Source organism: Sorex araneus, chromosome 1, assembly GCF_027595985.1.
Source record: "Sorex araneus isolate mSorAra2 chromosome 1, mSorAra2.pri, whole genome shotgun sequence".
NCBI classification, from domain to species: Eukaryota; Metazoa; Chordata; class Mammalia; order Eulipotyphla; family Soricidae; genus Sorex; species Sorex araneus.
In genome coordinates this window covers 149848484-149868509 of record NC_073302.1, presented here as the reverse complement: position 1 = coordinate 149868509, position 20026 = coordinate 149848484, and the positions used below count along the sequence as shown (strand labels likewise).

Here is a 20026-nt window from a genome sequence, read left to right as displayed (position 1 = left end):
CTGGGGAGGCACCCAAAATACTACTATCCATAGTACTGATAATGCAGAAATGAACTTTAGAAAATATTATCACAGGGGAGGCTGTGTGAGTCATTTATAAAATGTTGTATTTTTTATTCCACAAGGGTTGACAAAAAGTTCTGGTTGACACAGGGAATTTAGATACAGTGCACTTATTGTTGTCTATGTTTAGAATCTGATGGGCACAAAGGAAAAAAAGTTTAGTGCAATTTTACTTTTCCCCTGGGAGAAAGGAAGTTATGGATTGTACATTATTGCAAAAAATATATATTGGCTCTTTTATCAGCTTCCATTATGTCAAACATGAGTGGCTCATCCAACAGCGAATATAAATACTTTAGTTGAAGCCATAATGATTTAAGCAACTGGGTAATTACATAAGCAAGAGACCAAATTTGTACCCAACTGGCTCATGTTCAAACCCATCACCAGACATTCTACTCACTCATAAGTCTGCTTCTCTGAATAAGCCAGGAGTGAGTGGCTAAGATCAAACCTGGCTGAGTGTTTTTCAACACATTGTTTAGTGTGTCCACAGTATGGGAGCATGGAAGAGGAAATCAAGTCCCAAAAAAGACATTGGGAAAATAGTTTTGACTTTTCATTTCAGATGATAGCTTTCTATTTCATAATCTTAGCTTAGTAAATAGTGAGGGCAAATCATGACCAATTCTAGTCTTAATTATTTGTAGCAAAGTTCATAAATCAGTCCAGAGTTCCAAATGAAAAGAGCTCTGTGTCCTTGATCGTAAATGATAAAAGGGGGAAGGAAAAAAGATTTCAATTGGTTCAGGCATCCCTGAGCCAGCATGTCTGAACCTTCAGCCTCTAGTATTAGAATGGTTTTCTTTGTCTCCTTAACTCCTGGATACCAACATTCAACATTCTGAGGCTACTGGTAGATGTGTGTGTGTGTGTGTGTGTGTGTGTGTGTGTGTGTGTGTGTGTTTTTAAGAATCCAAACTGTCCTACATAAATTTGTGGTAAAAGAGCCATTTTAAAAGTCTATTCATCTTATACCTTATGTGAAGAATCACAAAATAGCAAAATAATGTCCGTGACTTTATTTTACTCCCATTTACCTAGACCATTTACTATTAGAGGATTAAGAATCAACAATTTTGGAAGCTAAGAACGTTAAAAAAGCAAATGGTTTCACGCCTGGGGCAGTCAGATTATTTGCTGATCAAACAAAGCAAATATGAGCACTATACATGAGTTCTTACCCCAGAAGTGGCCCCACGATATAGCCTCTCATCTTTATTACTCTCAACCCTAATTTCCCATAAACTATTCATGCTTTATAAAGAGTAGTGGAGGAGAACTTAGGATAACTCAGACTGTTGGCTCTTTTAAGAGAAAAAACTTTAAAATTTAGTCCACTTACATATTTGACTTGAGGTGCTATAGCACATGCTATAGCACAGAGGGTAGGGCGTTTGCCTTGCATGCAGCCAGTCCGGGTTCAATTCCTCTGTCCCTCTCGGAGAGCCAGGCAAGCTACCAAGAGTATCCCGCCCACGTGGCAGAGCCTAGCAAGCTACCCCTGGCGTATTCCATATGCCAAAAACAGTAGCAACAAGTCTCACAATGGACACATTACTGGTGCCTACTTGAGCAAATCGATGAACAATGGGACAACAGTGCTACGGTGCTACATATTTGACAATCTGCCCTGAGAGCAGGCATGAAGGGTATGCAGTGTTCAATCGCTGTCACTTTGTATGTGATATATGCAGTCACAAAGTTCACAAAGAAAAACATCCTATCCTAAGACTACACTATCTTACTTTCTACCTTTTCATCTGTACCCAGAGAGTTCCTGTGAATTGAAGATTACAAACTGAAAAAAAAAAAATGATGTACAGAATTCTGTACCAGGGATGTTCTAAGAAAAGTAGATAATAAAGCCAGAGTTCTGGACAAATTCCTTTTGAGAGGGAAAATCTGATCCCTTTGGAGAAATGCCAGTGTACTGTGCAAGGGAGATAAGAACACAGAGACTAGGGCTAAAGGGAGCCTGTCATGGAGGGGACAGGTGGAATGGGGTTGGGGGGAGGAGGAACAAAAACAACCACTGAAGCTTTGGAGTTCCACAGGGTTGGAAATGAAGCTTTTCTCCAGATCCTGCTTCCTGAATACACACACACACACACACACACACACACACACACACACACACACACACACACAGCCTTGTGGATAAAGACTGGGTCCTATGAAACTACTCAGCCCAAGGTGGCAATCAATACATACTCAATGAATGAATGAGAAGGAAGAGAACCAAGAGAGCAATAGCAAGGAAACTTATGATGGGACCTTACACATGACCACTGAGGCTACCTTTCAAAATGTTTGGAAATCAGCATCATAGTAGTAGGCAGTTGTTAGAATCCACTGTATCCAATATCCCTGAATAGCCGGAAGCTCATAGAAATCTTTCCGCTTTGCAGTTGACCTTGTTTCTGTAACACATTGTCAGGCTCAGTGGGTGTTTGCTAAACTGCGCTGATCTCAGGCAATTCAACCTGCCTGTCTGCTCCAGTGGGCACTTGGGAAGTGACTGGAGCTCCCACTCCCTCTTCCACAGAGACGGTGACCAAACAAAGCAAATATGAGCACTATTTTTCTCACAGAGATGGATGGGAGGCGTGGCTGAAGGAAGATGCTCAGAGCATGGACAGTCTTACTCTATTTCTTCCTCTTTCTAATTAAATGCAGGCATGATGGAAGAGGAAGGAAGAGCTAGGAAATTAATGACTTAACTGCAGATAATACTAATAAAATAAGACTTAAATTTCTCAACTGAGGCCTACATAACTACATTTCTTTTTTTGATTAGGTTTCTTGCTTGGCTAATGAGGAAACGGAGCAGACAGCTTATCCCTGGGTTTTAGCAAGACATTTAACAGGATCTCCGAACACTGTGATAGCAGAATTAGCTGGATTTGTAGCCAGCCATATAAATGTTGCTGCTTAGTGTCAGCCTAAAGCAGTCTAGGAAGGGCTTCCCTGGAGCTCATTTGTGCCCAGTTGCTTAATTGACTTGGATGAACATTGTAAAGACACATGTTTATCAAATCTGTGGACAGCATAAAATTGCAGAGCATGGCAAAATGCAGGATGACACAATTAAGACATTTACCAAATCTCTTGACAATGGGAAGATAACGTCAAAGTCAACTCTACCAGAAAGGCTCTACCAGCCTATGGTCCAATAACCAGCTGGGTAACTAGCTACAGGACTGGGAGATGTGGCTTAATAGCAGCCATGGAAAGGACTCAGGGAATGTAGTCAGTCAAATGGACCTACCAAAAAGTGGAAATCCAATGCCAAAATTTTGCACTAGCATGGCCCAGAGCCCTGTACGTAACTGTGCATTAATAATTTTGTTTTTCGCCCACGGATAGCTAAAACAATTCTTGGGAAAAAGATGATGGGAGGCATCACCCTCCCCAACCTTAAACTCTACTATAAAGCGGTAACAATTAAAACAGCATGGTACTGTAACAAAGGCAGAGCTGCAGACCAATGGAACAGGGTGGAATATCCCCACACACAACCTCAAATGTATGATCATCTAATCTTTGATAAAGGAGCAAGAGATGTGAAGTGGAGCAAGGAAAGTCTCTTTAACAAATGGTGCTGGCACAACTGGACAACCACATGCAAAAAAATGGGCTTAGAACTTGACCTGACACCATGCACAAAAGTCAGATCAAAATGGATTAAAGACCTCAACATCAGACCACAAACCATAAGGTACATTGAAGACAAGGTCGGCAAAACCCTCCAGGATATTGAAGATAAAGGTATCTTCAAAGATGACACGGAACTAAGCAATCTAGTAAAAACAGAGATCAACAAATGGGACTACATTAAACTAAAAAGCTTCTGCACTGCAAAAGATACAGCGACCAGAATACAAAGACTATCTACAGAATGGGAAAGGATATTTACACAATACCCATCAGATAAGGGGTTGATATCAAGGGTATATAAAGCACTGGTTGAACTCTACAAGAAGAAAACATCCAACCCCATCAAAAAATGGGGCGAAGAAATGAACAGAAACTTTACCAAGGAAGAGATACGAATGGCCAAAAGGCACATGAAAAAGTGCTCTACATCACTAATCGTCAGAGAGATGCAGATCAAAACAACCATGAGATACCACCTCACACCACAGAGACTAGCACACATCCAAAAGAACAAAAGCAACCGCTGTTGGAGAGGATGTGGGGAGAAAGGGACCCTTCTACACTGCTGGTGGGAATGCCGGCTAGTTCAGCCCTTTTGGAAAACAGTATGGACGATTCTCAAAAAACTAGAGGTTGAGCTCCCATTTGACCCAGCAATACCACTGCTGGGAATATATCCCAGAAAAGCCAAAAAGTATAGTCGAAGTGACATATGCACTTATATGTTCACCGCAGCACTGTTTACAATAGCCAGAATCTGGAAAAAACCCGAGTGCCCTAGAACAGATGACTGGTTGAAGAAACTCTGGTACATCTATACAATGGAATACTATGCAGCTGTTAGAAAAAATGAGGTCATGACGTTTACATATAAGTGGATCAACATGGAAAGTATCATGCTAAGCAAAATGAGTCAGAAAGAGAGAGACAGACATAGAAAGATTGCACTCATCTGTGGAATATAGAATAATAGACTATAAGACTAACGCCCAAGAATAGTAGAAATAAATACCAGGAGATTGTTTCCATGGCTTGGAGGCTGGTCTCTCATTTTGGATAACTCAGGGAAGGGACCACCAAGTAAAATGTGGTTGGAGGTCATGAGGGGAAAGAGTGATGCGGGCCGAATACAGACTAGAGACTGAACACAATGGCCACTCAACACCTTTATTGCAAACCACAACACCTAATCAGAGAGAGAGAACAAAAGGGAATTCCCTGCCATAGTGGCAGGGTGGGGTGGGGGGAGATGGGACTGGGGAGGGGGGGGAGGGATGTTGGGTTTACTGGTGGTGGAGAATGGGCACTGGTGAAGGGATGGGTTATCGAACTTTAAATGGGGGAAACATGAGCACAAAGATGTATGGATCTGTAACTGTACCCTCACGATGACTCCCTAATTAAAAATAAACTAATAAAAAAATAATAATAATTTTGTTTTATTTTTCTTAAAGAGAGTCCCCTCACTCATGCATGTTATATTAATCCCTCAAAGTCTACTAACACTGCACAGTGACATTTCACTTTGGATAGTAATGGCTAAAAGTTACTTTGAGGGGACTGGAGCGATAGCACAGCGGGGCAGGTATTTGCCTTGCATGCAGCCAACCCAGGTTTGATCCCTGGCATTCCATATGGTCCCCTGAGCACTGCCAGGAGTGATTCCTGAGTGCAGAGTCAGGAGTAACCCCTGTGCAGCCAGGTGTGACCCCAAAAAAGCCAAAAAAAATAAAATAAGTTAAATAAATAAAAGTTACTTTGAGACTTAATAGAAGATTGTGATGAAAACCATACAAGTATGACTCTCACAATCCTAACTAAACAATGATGTCTGCAATGTGGTGTTCACTGGGAGTCTTGACATTTTAGACAAAAGGCACAAAGGGAAAGGTAAACAAGTCATCTTGCTCGCTTCTCCACTTAGGCCTTAACCTCTAAATAGGTCCCTTTATCTTCAAGGACATTTTTCTCTATAGATCAGTAAATTTTTCTCCTATGCTCTGATAATACCTTCAGTTAACTCAGCATTCTGAGTTCTGGACTCAGAGGCCCAAATATCTGATCACAAAGCACTGAGCATGATGACTAGGATTGAACTTAATTTCTCCATACCCTGCCTGTCCCCCAAGTGCAAAGGACAGTGATGAGGGAATACAAAAACTTTAAATACCTTGTTTTACAAAACAAACAAAAACAAACCAACTCTCCCCCCCTCAAAAAAATATAAATCAGTGGGTAGTGCTGAAAAGAAGTAATAGAGCAGGAAATGGTAGCTTGGTGAAGGGAATCGGGTGGGAAAAGGACACAATTTCTTGCTTAAAGATCCAATGGAACAAATAAGGAAAAGTTCTTCAACAAAGAAACTGGAAAATGTCCTGAGGAGCTGGTGATTCCACCATTTTCCCATTTCAGGAAGGGATGGGTTAGCAAGTTATTGTTTGATCTATAAACTCAGAATTTGTAGCTGAAGGAGGCTCCAAAGCCTGGAACTCAGAGTGCGTAGACAATTTTATTTCTCAGTCGGCATATTTCTTAGTTGTTCTTAGCGGGGGGAAAAAAAAGTATCATTTTTGTTTTACCCATATTATGTTTCTGGTATCTCCAGAGGGACCAATAATGTCTCAGAGTCTGGAAAAAAAGGAATAAAGAGTGAAACGGGTCTGTAGGTTCCCTCCACTGCTGAGTCATTCTGTTAATTCCCTTTCCAGGGCAACAACAGTGATGAGAGCTCTCAAGACTGTAATTAGTGATGGGGGCAGCATAAAGGATTAGAGCCAAGGCATGTACACACCTGAGTTAACTTCCGGGCACACGTGGCCTCCAAGCATCATCAGGGTGACCTCAGTGGTCCGAGTACCTCAGGGCTTCATCAGCACCACATCCTTGGGTCCTGCCACTGAACCCCTAGCCTGGTTGCCCGAGTACTGCCAGGAGTGGTCCCCAGGCTCCCTGAGCATAGCTTGGGAGACCCAAACAATATCAGCCCCTCCCACCTCCTTCACAAAATAAAAGGTTTAATCTAGACCAAGAACTCAATCCATTTTGGATGAGACATTCTTTCTCCAAAGCTTACAAATTAAAAACTGTAAAGTTCTAGAGAAGTAAGGAAGGAAGTAAAATTTAAAATAAATCTCTAAACTGGAAAGGATGAAGTACTGCAGCTGGCACGATAGCAGAGAACACCCAAAAGATTCCACAAAAAAAAACTACTAGAAATAACAATGACGTGGAGTAGCAGGATATCAAATGAAGATGCAAACATTTCTTGCACTTCTATAAACAATAAATTAGAGGAAAGAGAAATCAAGAGAACATCCCCATTTATAAATCTTATCATAAAGATATCTGAATGTTAAGGTTACTGAGGAGGAAGACTGGGGTAACACTGAAAGAAATTCTTTTGTTAAAAGAAACATAATACAAACAGAAATGAAAAAGTACCTAATAACCATGGATTGAAAGAATAAAAGTGGTTAAAAGTACCATTTAAATGAAAAACAATATAGCATTGTCTGTAGCAGTGTCATCTGTTGTTCATCAATTTGCTCAAGCGGGCACCAGTAACATCTCCATTGAGAGACTTCTTGTTACTGTTTTTGGCATATCGAATACGCCACGGGGAGCTTGCCAGGCTCTGCCATGTGGGAAAGATACTCTCAGTAGCTTGCCGGGCTCTCTGAGAGGGACAGAAAAATTGAACGTGGGTTGGCCGAGTGCAAGGCAAACGCCCTACCCCACTGTGCTATCGCTCCTGCCTGTATGTAGTAATTGTTTCTTGTCACTTGTCACTATCATCCCGTTGCTCATCGACTTGCTCAAGCGGGCATCAGTAACATCTCTATTTTGAGACTTGTTGCTACTGTTTTTGGCATATCAAATATGCCACGGGTAGCTTCCCAGGCTCAGCCGTGCAGGCGAGGTACTCTCGGTAGCTTGCTGGGCTCTCTGAGAGGGGCAGAGGAATCAAACCTGGGCTGACCGCATGCAAGGCAAATGCCCTACCCGCTATGCTATCACTCCAGCCCATATATAGTAATTATCAAAAATAATTACAGGGATGGGAAAGATAGCTTAAGTGGTAGAGCAAAATCCTAAAATGTATGAGGCTATTAGCTTTATCTCTGGCATTGGTATGATTTCCTTAAGCACTGCTAAATGTGAATGCTAGTCTGGCCCACGCTGTCGGAAAAGGCACTAGAATTTTCAGTTCCATTGGGTGCAGCGTCCCTGCTCACCCCCACCCTTCATTACAAGAGCAGAGGAGATGACTCAAAGGGTGGAGTATTTGGTAGCCTTGGTTTTGACACGGTATGGCCCCAATAACCCCTCAGGCATTGCAGGGTGAGGATCACCCTCACATAAAAAAATTAAAACGGAGTAACTATAATGCTTTTAACAGACCTTGTTCCAAGATAGCAAAAACTGCTGTTATCTCATGATATTAAAAAGTCCAATTTAGGGGCCAAAGAGGTAGTATAGCAGGTAAGGAAGGCACTTGCCTTGCATATGGTCAACCCAGGTTCAATCCTGAGCAACCCATATGATCTCTGAGCCCCCAGGAGTGATCTCTGAGCACAGAGCCAGGAGTAAGCACTGAGCACAGAGTCAGGAGTAAGCCCTGAGCACAGCTGGATATGTGATGTTTGACTATGGCCCCCAAGCAAACAAACTAAAAGCAAAAGTCTATAGAGATTAAATAAATTTTGTCCACAAAAAAAATTAATCTCTAGTCTTATTTTTAAGTTTTTTTCTTTTCTTTTTCTTTTTTTCTTTTTTTTTTTTTTTTGGCCAGGGGGCATACCTGGCACTGGCTCCAGGCTTACTCCTGGCTTTGCCCTCAGTGATCATTCCTGGTTTCCTGGTGGAGCATGGGGGACCTTATACGGATTGAACCCAGGTTGGCAGCGTGCAAGGCAAGTGCTCTGCCCATTATACCTGGCCCTGAGGATAAATTTTAAGTAATAAATCTTAGGAAAACAATTCAAAATGAATACCAGTGTATTAAGAGATTTTCTTTAAAGAATGCTGGGAAAGGCATAATTTCATTTGTATAAATGTCCTTTTTTTTTTTATGGGCTAGAGAAATAGTACATCAGGTAAGGCGCTTTCACTTGACTTGCATGTAGTCAGTCCCAGTTTGATGTGTGGTAAACCATGGTTTCCTGAGCATCGCCAGGAGTAATCCCTGAGCACTGCTGGATATGGCCCAAACACCCTGCTCCCGTGCCGCAGCAAGACAAAACAAAAACAAACAAACAAAACCAAGACTTTAAGAAGATCCTTAAAAAAAAAATAAAAGAAATATTACTAAGGAGGGGCTGGAGGCAGAGTATAGTGGGTATATATTTGCCTTGCATGTGGATGAGCCGGGTTCAGACCCCCGGCATCTCATAGGGTCCCCCGAGCCCACCAGGAAGGATCCTTGAGGACAAAGCCAGCAGGAAAAGCCCTGAGCACTGCCAGCCAGGCGTGGCCCAGGACCCACCCCCCACCTCATTTTTTTCTAAGGGTATTAATCTGCAACAATCTTGTCTTGTTTATTAGACAAGATTAATTGTGATTAGCTTAAAATTCTAAAGTATTCAAGAAAGTACCACTTTCAAGAAAAAATATATGCATGCTATTTTTTTATAGCAACATCCTTTATAATAACTAAAATATGAACAAAGACTACATGTCTATCTGTAAATGAATGGATAAAGAAGTGGTACATATACTCAGTAGAATACGACTCTGTTGTAAATAAAACACAAAACAAAATAAACAAAAATAATGGCCTCCTGCCTTCTGCAACATTGTGGAAGAAATCTGAAGTAATTATGGTAAGCAAAGTAAGTCAGAAAACAAAAGACAATTACTGAATGAAAGACAATTAATAAATAGTTTCTCACATGTGGAATATGAATAGCTGAAGCAAACACACACAGATAACAACAAAAATAACTCTGAGACGATAAAAATACCAGAGTGGAAGGGGAGGGTGGTGGGGCGGCAAGCTGAATAAATCAATCTGATAAGGGTGACTCGAACAGGGGGGTGGGGAGTGTCTGTGTGTGCCGTGAGGCTTACATATGCACAGAGGGGTGAAGCTGACTACTGATATTTATACAGTATTGGAAACAAATGGTCAATCACTATAATTTTAAGTACGAGAAAAGAAATCAAGGATGAGATAGCTGGTGCAAGAAGACAAGAGTGAATTCAAGCTACAGTCTGACCATTCTAAATTCTTCCCAGCCTCCCAGGTGCTACCAATCTGGGCTGTTACATAAAATTCTGCAGATTGTTTTGATTTGTCAGTTGTGGGGGGGCATGCCTGGCTGTGTTCAGGATGTACTTCGAGCTCTCTGCACTTAGGGATCACACCCTAGCTGGGTTCAGACATGGTGCCAGGCAATGAAACTGGGACTGGTTGCATGCAAGGCAAGTGCCTTACCCACCGCACTCTCTCTCCAGCTCTCTGGAGAGTCTTCTACGTGTGTGTATTCTAGAAGCTATCGCACAACTGCCCCAAACAGTGCAACAGTACTTTCTCCAAAGCACTGGGCAGGGATTTCTGGGTAGGCCAAGGGGATGATGATCTGGTGTTTGGGCTGGACAGCCACCTGAGTACAGGTGAAGATGTGAGCCCCTCCAGCACCCAGCTTGGGCATCCATCCTCCCTCAGAGCCCACTTTCTCAGATGTAGGCATTTCTTTCTTTCCTGTAATTCATCATAAATGCTTAATATATGCACATTGTGCTACAGTTCCACATCTATGGGCTAGTAAAAATGGTTCAAGCAGTTGGGGGCTGGAGCAATAGCACAGCAGGTAGGGTGTTTGCCTTGCACACGGCCGACCCGGGTTCAATTCCCAACAGCCCATATGGTCCCCTGAGAACCGCCAGGAGTAATTCCTGAGTGCAGAGCCAGGAGTAACCCCTGTGCATTGCTGGGTGTGACCCTCCCCCTCCCCCGAAAAAAAGCAAAAATAAAAAATGGTTCAAGCAACAATACTCCAAATGCTCTGCCTTATTTAAAGAGACAAGGAGAATTATTTTGGGGTCCAAATGAATGAACCTCCTTATGTAATACCTCCTTATTTGAATGGGTTGGTCGCAATAAACCATTTTCATCCCATAGGTCCTTTTCCAGTTCTACTGCCCAAAAGACAAACCAATAACATGGGGTAGGAGCTAGCAGCTGGGATCCAAGGGCAGCCCTGCACAGGAATGTGGGTGAGGCCTCCAGGCCCCAAGCAGTGAGGCATGGAGCTGGACACTCCACTCCCTGGGTCATTGGACTGCTTCTAGGTTTTGGCAGCACTCATTCTTCCTTGCTGGGGGCAAGGTGCTGACCACACTACCGTGTGTGTGCATGCGTGTGTGTGTGTGTGTGTGTGTGTGTGTGTGTGTGTGTGTGTGTGTGTGTGTGTTCTTCAGGCTATGACACAACTACCCCTGAGCACAGCAGCAACCTGGAAAGACAAACTTCCAAAGATTCTGAGCTCACAGAGATGACACCCCCATTTCAGAGCAGCAGAGTAAGAGCCAGAGCTCCAGGCTGCGAATGTCAATGCACCTGAACTAGGGTGGGTGCAAGATAGGAAACCTGCAGCCTAAGCTCTCACAGTCTTGGGAAGAAATAGATGCCAGGTCAAGAGCTTTGGAAAATGATAGGGCCAAGACCTTCCTTCTGAAGAGGTGATGATCCTAGGACCCGTCCTTACTGCTGTGGGGAGTTGGAGTTATGGGTCTCAGGACCCAGCTGACACACCTTCTAAAAGCTGGGGCACTGAACCTACATGAGAGGTTTTCAGTATTGGATCCCCTCCTGCCCAACCCTGGGGACTGCTGCAGCCCTGGGTCATGTCATCCGAGCAGTCTTTCCACAGAAGCATCTAGGGAGCTGGTCGGTGGCTGTACAGCCTGTGCTGTGGTGCACAGCCCACAGGGCCCTCAGTCAGAGGAGCAACACTAAGGCAGAAGAAATGCAGTGAGACAGATGCTCGCCCCCGCCCCATAGCACCCAAAGGACCAGAGGTTGCCCTCCTGGGAAACTGGGAAGAGGGTTTTAAATAGACACAGAACAGCCTTGTCTGCACTTCTCTCAACCTCACCATTAAGAAATCTGTTCTTCATGACTGGATAGAGAAACTGAGGTACACCTAAACAACGGAATACTCTGCAACTACCAGGAAAAATGAAGTCATGAAATTCACTTATAATGGATGGACATGGAGAGTATGCTGAGTGAAATGAGTCAGAAGGAGAGGGGCAGACATAGAATGACTACATCTGAGGGGTATAAAAATACATAGTATGAGACTAATACCCAGCGACAGTTAAAACAAGGGTTCGGGGGACTGGTTCACTCTTGGAAGCTTGCCACAAGTGGTGGTGAGGTGGGGACAGTTGGGATAGAAAAGGGACAATGATAACTGTGACAATGATAACTGGAAATGATCACTCTGAACAAGAGCTGAGTGCTGAAAGTAGGTAAAGAGATCAATATAATCAAATATGATAACCTTTCAGTACCCATTATGCCTGAAAGGAGAGAGAGAGAGAGAGAGAGAGAGAGAGAGAGAGAGAGAGAGAGAAAAGTGCCTGCCATAGAGCCACAGAGCAGGTTTGGGAAAGTGGGGTTTGGCAGGAGGGAAACCGGGGACATTGGTCATGAACAATGTACACTGGTGAAGGGGTGGGTGTTGGAACAGTGGCGTATGGCTGAAACCCAATCATAATCAACCTTGTAACTGTGTATCTCATGATGATTCAATAAAAAAATTAATTAAAAAAAGATTGAAATAATGAAATCTGTTCTCAGCTCAGGGCAGCCCCACCCACTCTGGGACAGCCCCAGACTGTCCCTATTCTGCTATTAAGAAATCAAATCAAAGAGACAAGGTATTGTGGTAAAGAGAAGTTTTCCAGCCAAGCTAAATTTTCAAGCAGAAATAACCACATTAAAATTATCAATCTCCTTTTAACAAATACCACTAACATCGTTTCTAATCCTTCACAGGCATCTTTCTTGAATAAGATCTCTATGAGAAACATGCATAATCCATGCATAATCCATAATCAGGTACTTGGATCCTCTTTCCCTTGGGTTCTCAGAGTGTCCACACTCCTCCATCCCTCCCTTTTCTGAAACCCTCTTTCTTGGATTATTCAAACAGTCCAAGTTCAAACACTGGACCCAGGCACCCAAAGAAACAGAAATCAGAAATAATTAGACCAGGAAAAGTAAGCACAAGACTGAAAGAGATCAGGGCCATTAAACCAAACCAGAAGTCCAAAAGATCTTTTGGACTATTCTTTCAGAAAACAGGAAACCTTGGTTTTCTTTTGGGCTGTGTTATTTCAAGTTTCTCCATTATTTTTTGCCATCTGGAAAACATTGGCTATTCTAACCCTCCTTCCATCTGTATCAAAGGCCCATTAAGAATGGTTCCAATTAATTCTAGATGAGTGCTCTACATTCTTTCGCTGCTGAGCCACAGAACGAAAATACCTTCGGATCACATGGATTTGCTCATTTCAAAGGAGGTGTGACATTCCCTTCCTTTCGATCTCCCCGAAGCACTTTCAAAGTGCAGCCTCTGACTACAGCCATGACCAGGCCCCTTGTCAAGCCAGGCATCCCCCCCACACGAGCTCACCTCTTGATCGGTGAAAATCTCGATGAAGTTCTGGAAGGAGAAAGAGCCGGACTGGAGAATGAGCTCCCCGGTATTTTCAAAGCACTGGCCGGTCAGCACAAGCAGCTTGTGTCGGGCCGCGTCTGTGATCATTAAGCGCACCTGGAACAAAGCAGAAGGCGCAGGACATGAGCCACTGGCAGTCTGGCAGCCCCGGGACCAGCCCTTGGAGTGAGACGTTTGTCACCAATGAGCCTCTGCATCCTAGGTTCGTGTCCCCTGGAGAGTTGGGCAGAGCTGACCGTGGTCTTCAGCTTGCCGTGCCTGCCCCTGTTCAATTTTGGCTACAGCTGAGACAGCAGTGGTCACTGACTTTCTGACATTCGCCCCTTGTTTCCTTGTCTGTTGCAAAGCAGTCCCTGCAGCTGGCAGTCATGGGTTCCACAGCTGGGTCCGCAGCTGAGGCTTGTGGATATCACACAGTCACGAGGTCCAGTCAAGGTCCCCCAGCTGCTCAGGAAACAGGTTTCCAAGTGGGGTCCCAAACCAATCAGCCCCTCTCGGCTAGAATCCCCTATTTCGCCCAGAGCCATGCACCTAACACGCCGCTTTATGTGCAGTCTCCAGTGGAATCAGCAAGGGGCTTCATGCTAAACAGAAACAAAGGCTCCCCTTTGAATGGGCGTCTTTTACATAGTCTCATACATGACTCTCACTGTGGAATGCTGGGAACTTTCAGTGGCAGGAAGCCAACCTAGCCTGCCGATCTAAGTTAGCACCAAGGTATTCCTTAGGAGCGCAATTCTGTCAACCCAAACTGAGTGCTGGCCATGAGGCTAGGCTTGGGGGAAGATGAAGATGGAAGAGTAGGCAGGCCTAGGACCCGTTGTTCCCCAAGAACCCCACAATATGATTGAGGAATGTACCAAAGTAACCTGCTCCAACCCCAGCTGCAGCACAAGAGAACCTGGGGTCCTTAAAGAAACGCCTTATGCTTTCCTGTTCTGTTTCTCACAGCTACCCCAGGTACTCTGCCTGGACGTACATCCAGCGTCCAAGTTTATTCTGGCTGTACTGACTCCCTGCTTTTGTGAGTCACAGGGAGAGGGCCAGTCACATCAGTGGCCTCAGCCTCAGCCTCGAGATTGTCAAGGCAGCTGTGCTGGTCTGAAGCAGGAAGAAAGGATTGATCACCGGAGCAAAACAAGCTCCGCAACCAGAGTTCAGTGGGGGCAGCACTCCAGATGTCCATCATCTGATAAACAGGAAAACAGCATGTAATCTCTCCAAACAAGAGAATAGTATTAAAAAGGAATGGAGTCCTGATATATGTTATAATATGGAAAACATACTAAATGAACTAAACCAGACACAGAGGACCTCCTACTGCATGATTCTATTATCTGAAATACAGGGAAACAGGTGAATTCATAGAGGTGAAAAATAAATAGGTTGTTGCCAGAGGTGGTGAGAGTAAAGAGCAACTGCAAATTGCGAATCATCTTGGAGGGAAGAGAGGGGGGTGACAGACAGGTTCTGGAATTGGTAAGGACAGTTGCACAACTTTGTGAATATAAAAATCCATGAGAGTCGGAGAGATAGAACAGGGCCTAGGGCGCTTGCCTGGCACAGACTGACCAGGTTTGGTTGCTGGCACCACATAGGGTCTCCTGAGCACAACCAGGAGTGATCCCTGAGCACAGAGCCAGGAGTAAGCCCTGAGTTCTGTAAACTATGGATCCAAACAACTCTCCCCCAAATGAAAAATAACAAAAATAAAAACTCATTAGTATCACACCACGGGAGGAAGGGTTTTATGGTCTGGGAACCATCTCTCCATTTTAAAAAACAGGCTATCGTCACAGATGTGCCCACATGGGCAGAGGACACCATGCCAGCCTCCAAGGACTCCTGGGGCCAAGAAATAGCTCAGGCTCAGAGGTGCTGACCTGCGAGAAACACCATAGGGTGTGGAGCCATGTCCACTCCTTGGCTCTAGCTTCAGCCAAGCTCAGGCCTTCCAGAGGCTCTGAAATTCAGGCGCACTCAGATGATCATATTTCACAGACAGTGAGACAAAATGGAAGGTGAGGACGACCCTCTGTCAAACAAGCTTCTTGGTGCCAATTTGTCAAACAGCAAGTACTCCCTCTGGGTCTGAGCCACATTCCTTTTATTTTACTGAAGTAAAAGAGTTGTACTTAAGAAGTATGAAAGAGAGAAGAGAAGAGAGAGGAGACTGAATCCCATAAAGTAAAAAGAAAGATGCAACCTGATGGGAAGTACCTGTGAGCCTAATTTCATTTTAGATGCACCGTGTCTGTGGACAGAGCCACTGCACTGTCACTCTGGACAAGCACTGGGAGACTGACATCCTGTGAGACTCCCTTGATGGGAATGGTAACTCTACTGCAGCTGTCAGGAGAGGAACCACACCCTCTGCCTCCTAAACCCAAGGCCCCACCCCAGCATCCCTTCCTTCCTTCCTTCCTTCCTTCCTTCCTTCCTTCCTTCCTTCCTTCCTTCCTTCCTTCCTTCCTTCCTTCCTTCCTTCCTTCCTTCCTTCCTTCCTTCCTTCCTTCCTTCCTTCCTTCCTTTTCTTCCTTCCTCTCTTCCTTCCTTTTTTCTTCCTTCTTCCCTTCCTTCCTTTCTTCCTTCCTTCTTTCCTTTCTGCCTTCCTCCCTTCCTTCCTCCCTTCCTCCTTCCCTTCCTCCCTTCCTTCCTCCCTTCCTCCTTTCTTCCCTCCCTCCCTCCCTCCCTCCCTCCCTCCCTCCCTCCCTCCCTTCCTTCCTTCCTTCCTTCCTTCCTTCCTTCCTTCCTTCCTGCCTTCCTTCCTTCCTGCCTTCCTGCCTGCCTTCCTGCCTTCCTGCCTGCCTTCCTTCTTTCTTTCCTTTATATCACACAGAAATTTATTTGAAAACATGTTTTGAAGATTATTTTGTGTGTCTCCAGCATTCAGTTATACAAACTTATATGGGATTGCCACTCACAGTTTAAGAAGCTAGGAATGAAACAAGAATTTATCTTCCTACAATTCAGGAGATTGGCCATCGGAGATATCTTTTCTTTCTTTCTTTGATGTCTTTCTTTCTCTTTTCCTTTCTTTCTTTTTTCCTTTCTTTCTTTTTTATTTTTTAAAGCAAAACAAGTTTATTTAGGAAATAAAGGAAGGGAAAGAGAGAAACACATGCTACAAAAATGACACGGACTTCTCCAGATCGGGGGGAAAGCAAGTAAGAACACATTCCATGCAAGGGTGTACAGGGCATTTCCCCCAAACAGAGAAATGTATCCTAAATTAGAAAGCCCACATCTCAGGGGGGAGATATAGGCAAGTGTGCAAATAACTGTATTAATATAAAAATATTCGTAAGAACAAGAGTCAGCATTTAAATTTCACCATGCTCTGTTGTAAGCAGTTGCTATTTCTAAGCACTGTCACTGTAGCACTGTCATTGTCCTGTTGTTCATCCATTTGCTGAAGTGGGCACCAGTACCGTCTCCATTGTGAGACTTGTTACTGTTTTTGGCATATTGAATATGCCACGGGTAGCTTGCCAGGCTCTGCTGTGCGGGCGAGATACTCTCGGTAGTTTGCTCGGCAATCCAAGAGGGGCGAAGGAATCAAACCCGGGTGGGCCATGTGCAAGGCAAATGCCCTACCACTGTGCTATCACTGCAACCCGCCATTTCTAAGTGGAACAGTAAATGTAAACAACTGTTAGAATCTCCATTTCACAGAGGCCAGAAGACAGGAAGTCTCTTGCTGGGGGCCACCTGGCTAATGTGGCAGAATCACACATGGCCCTCAGACACCCCAGCTGTGACTCTCCCCTCAAGGGGGTACTGCATGGAGATGCCAATCTCCTCCAACCAGAGGCTCCTCCATGCCCCAAGACTGGGCCAGAGTTCATCTTCCTGCTAGGTTCCAATCAGACTCCATGTCACTGGCATGCCCCCAAATGTACCCCAGATTTCACAGTCCCTGGCTTTGACAAAGCACTCTACTTCCAGCTGGTGCCCTTCTCAAAAGGGGAGGTACAGATGCAGATAGCCAACCACTCTCTGGAATTAAGAAAGCATCCCTGCACCCCTGCACCCCAAACCGCTCTCTCCCTGCACTGTCTCCCTCACTTGACCCAGACCCTCCGAATAGCTGGGTTGCCGTGGCAAGGCTTACCTCAGTGCTGACTGCTTCATCGGAAGGGTTGATCAGGACCACGGTTTCTAAGACGTCACTTCGGTGGTGAAGGATCTTTTGTCCTGCAGGCACAAAAACACAGACAAAAGAGGAACCCTTTAGCTTTTCCGGATTAGATCAGCCCTGCCTGCTGTGAGCTTGGGCCCCTGCACCCAGACGGTCCAGAGGCTCTTGGGAAACGCAGCTGGGCTGGGAAACAGGAGCTGTCGGTTCCCCGAAGCTGGGTCGGGGGGCTCAGGTCTCCTGGCGCTCTCACAACCCTCTGGGTTTTCAGGGTTGGTCCCCAGACAGCCTCTGAGCATTAATGGCGGCTCCCATCTGAGACAGGGGTGGATGCCAGGAAAACTCGACAAGGGCTCTTGACATTTCCTTTCTCATGGTAATTGGGGATGTTTCTCCCTATCAGCCTTTCTTCTGGTGAGAACGCTGCCGAGATTAATTAGGAGCCTTATTGTAAAATGAATGACATCCAGAAACCCCGGCGAACAATTAGCCCCACAACCAGAATAGCTGTCTGAGGCGGGCTTTCAGTCTGTTGGGGTATCCATTAATTAGTTCACTTGCTCATAGGAAAGTGGGGAAACTGTGAACAAATGAAAATACGAGGAACAGCTCTCCCACTAGATGGGGCGGCCAAATCACCCCAAAGGACAGGCAAAGTTGATAAGGAAAAGAGAGAACAAGGTGTCAGGATGAGGTGGGCTATCTACACAGTGCTCCAGGCCTGGGACTTCCTGCAAGTTTATTTTTTATTTATTTATTTATTTTTATCTGTAAGGGATACACTATGGATGAAACCACTTCTAGTTAAAGTAGATGAAGACTCTGGTTGACCTGCTACAAAGGTTCTTCCTTCCTGGACAAGGAAATGGAAGTAATTAAGTTAATGCCTGGTTGGAGTGGGTCATTTATATTCTGCAAGCTGGTGAGGGACAGAGAAGAGAGCTGTTTGGGAGGGTAGGTGTGATGATATATCTGCCCCTTGAAAGTCACTAAAACTTGGGGGATAAGAGGAAGTGAAATAGAATCTGAAGGAGACAAATCCCAAAGGAGAGAAATGCAAGAGGAGAGAATGACCAAAAAAGCAACTTCTAGGGAAAATTGGGTGATTTTTCAAAAATCATAAGTAGAATTACTATGTGACCTGACAATTCCACAACTAGAAAGATTAAAAGCAGGGGATCGAGTAGTATTTTGAAGCTAATATTTATTGCAGCATTGTTCACAACAGCCAAAATGGAGAGATTGTCTCTCTGTGTCACGAAGTGACACAGAGTCTAAGTGTCACTCTGGGATTGGATAAACAAAACATGGTAGATCATGCAATGAACCATTATTCTGTGATTTAAAAAAAATGAAGTGTGTTTGTTGCCAAATGGACACCCCCTGAAAAAAAATCATGGTAAGTGAAATAAGCCAGACACGAAATAACATATACTATAATTCCACTTACATGAAATACCTTCAGTAGGTAATTTTACAAAGTCAGAAAATAGATTAGAACTAAATAAAAACCAGAGCGAGCAGGAATGCTGAGCTATTGCTTACTGGGTACAAAGTTTCTGTTTGGAAGGGCATAAAAGTGGCGGACTAGGGGTGATGATTGCACTGTATCATAAATGCCCCTGAAGTGCCCATTTAAAAATAGCAAAAGTGGGGCTGGAGAGATAGCACAGCGGGTAGGGCGTTGCCTTGCGAGAGGCCGACCCAGGTTCGATTCCCAGCATCCCATATGGTCCCCTGAGCACCGCCAGGGGTAATTCCTGAGTGCAGAGCTAGGAGTGACCCCTGTGCATCTCTGGATGTGACCCAAAAAGCAAAATAAAATAAAATAAATAGCAAAAGTGGTGATAAGATATTTATATTTATCAAAACATTAAAATATCAATAATGTAATATACAAATAAATTTTGCATCTGTGTTCTAAATGGGTGGATTTTATGACATGCAAATTGTATCTCCATTACAAGGTTGAAAAGAGAGAAAGTGATCTAGGGTATAGGTCTAAGGTATAGTGTTAAGGGCTTTTATTCTTCATATCCTCTGGGACCAAAAGTATTACAGCAACAACATGTTGAAATATCACCCTTGCCACTAACAAGCCCAATCCTTATTGTCTTCTCTTTCCTAACAGTGAATATTTAGCATTAAACCCCTTGGGCAGATGAGGAAGAAATCCAAAATAAACACCCTGGGGTCAGGCATTGGTTTAAACACTTCACATAAGCATTCATTTATTCTCCAGACCCCTGACATAAGTACTGTGATGGGCCCCTTATCCTGCAGAGGAAAATAAAATCTAAAGAAGACAACTGATGGGCCCAATGTCACACAACTAGCAAATGGTCAGTCAGGACCTGGACTCTGGTTATAGAATCCTCTGCTTCACTGATCTCTACTGCTAGTCTCCAAGGCCAGGATTTAGAAAAACAGATAAAGCATAGACTCTGGATGCTAGGGGAAAATCCAGAGGAAT

General features: G+C 44.2%; 1 protein-coding gene across 1 annotated transcript in view; it reads right to left on the bottom strand.

The window, feature by feature from the left end:
- MAP1B (microtubule associated protein 1B) overlaps window positions 1-20026 on the bottom strand; it is a 110978-nt gene that overhangs the window by 17955 nt on the left and 72997 nt on the right. The window contains exons 3-4 of the mRNA XM_004608502.2: window positions 17530-17612; window positions 13371-13511 (exon numbers count right to left, since the gene is read on the bottom strand). Coding sequence (XP_004608559.2) covers window positions 13371-13511; window positions 17530-17612 — 224 coding nt within the window. The remainder of the gene's footprint in view (window positions 1-13370; window positions 13512-17529; window positions 17613-20026) is intronic.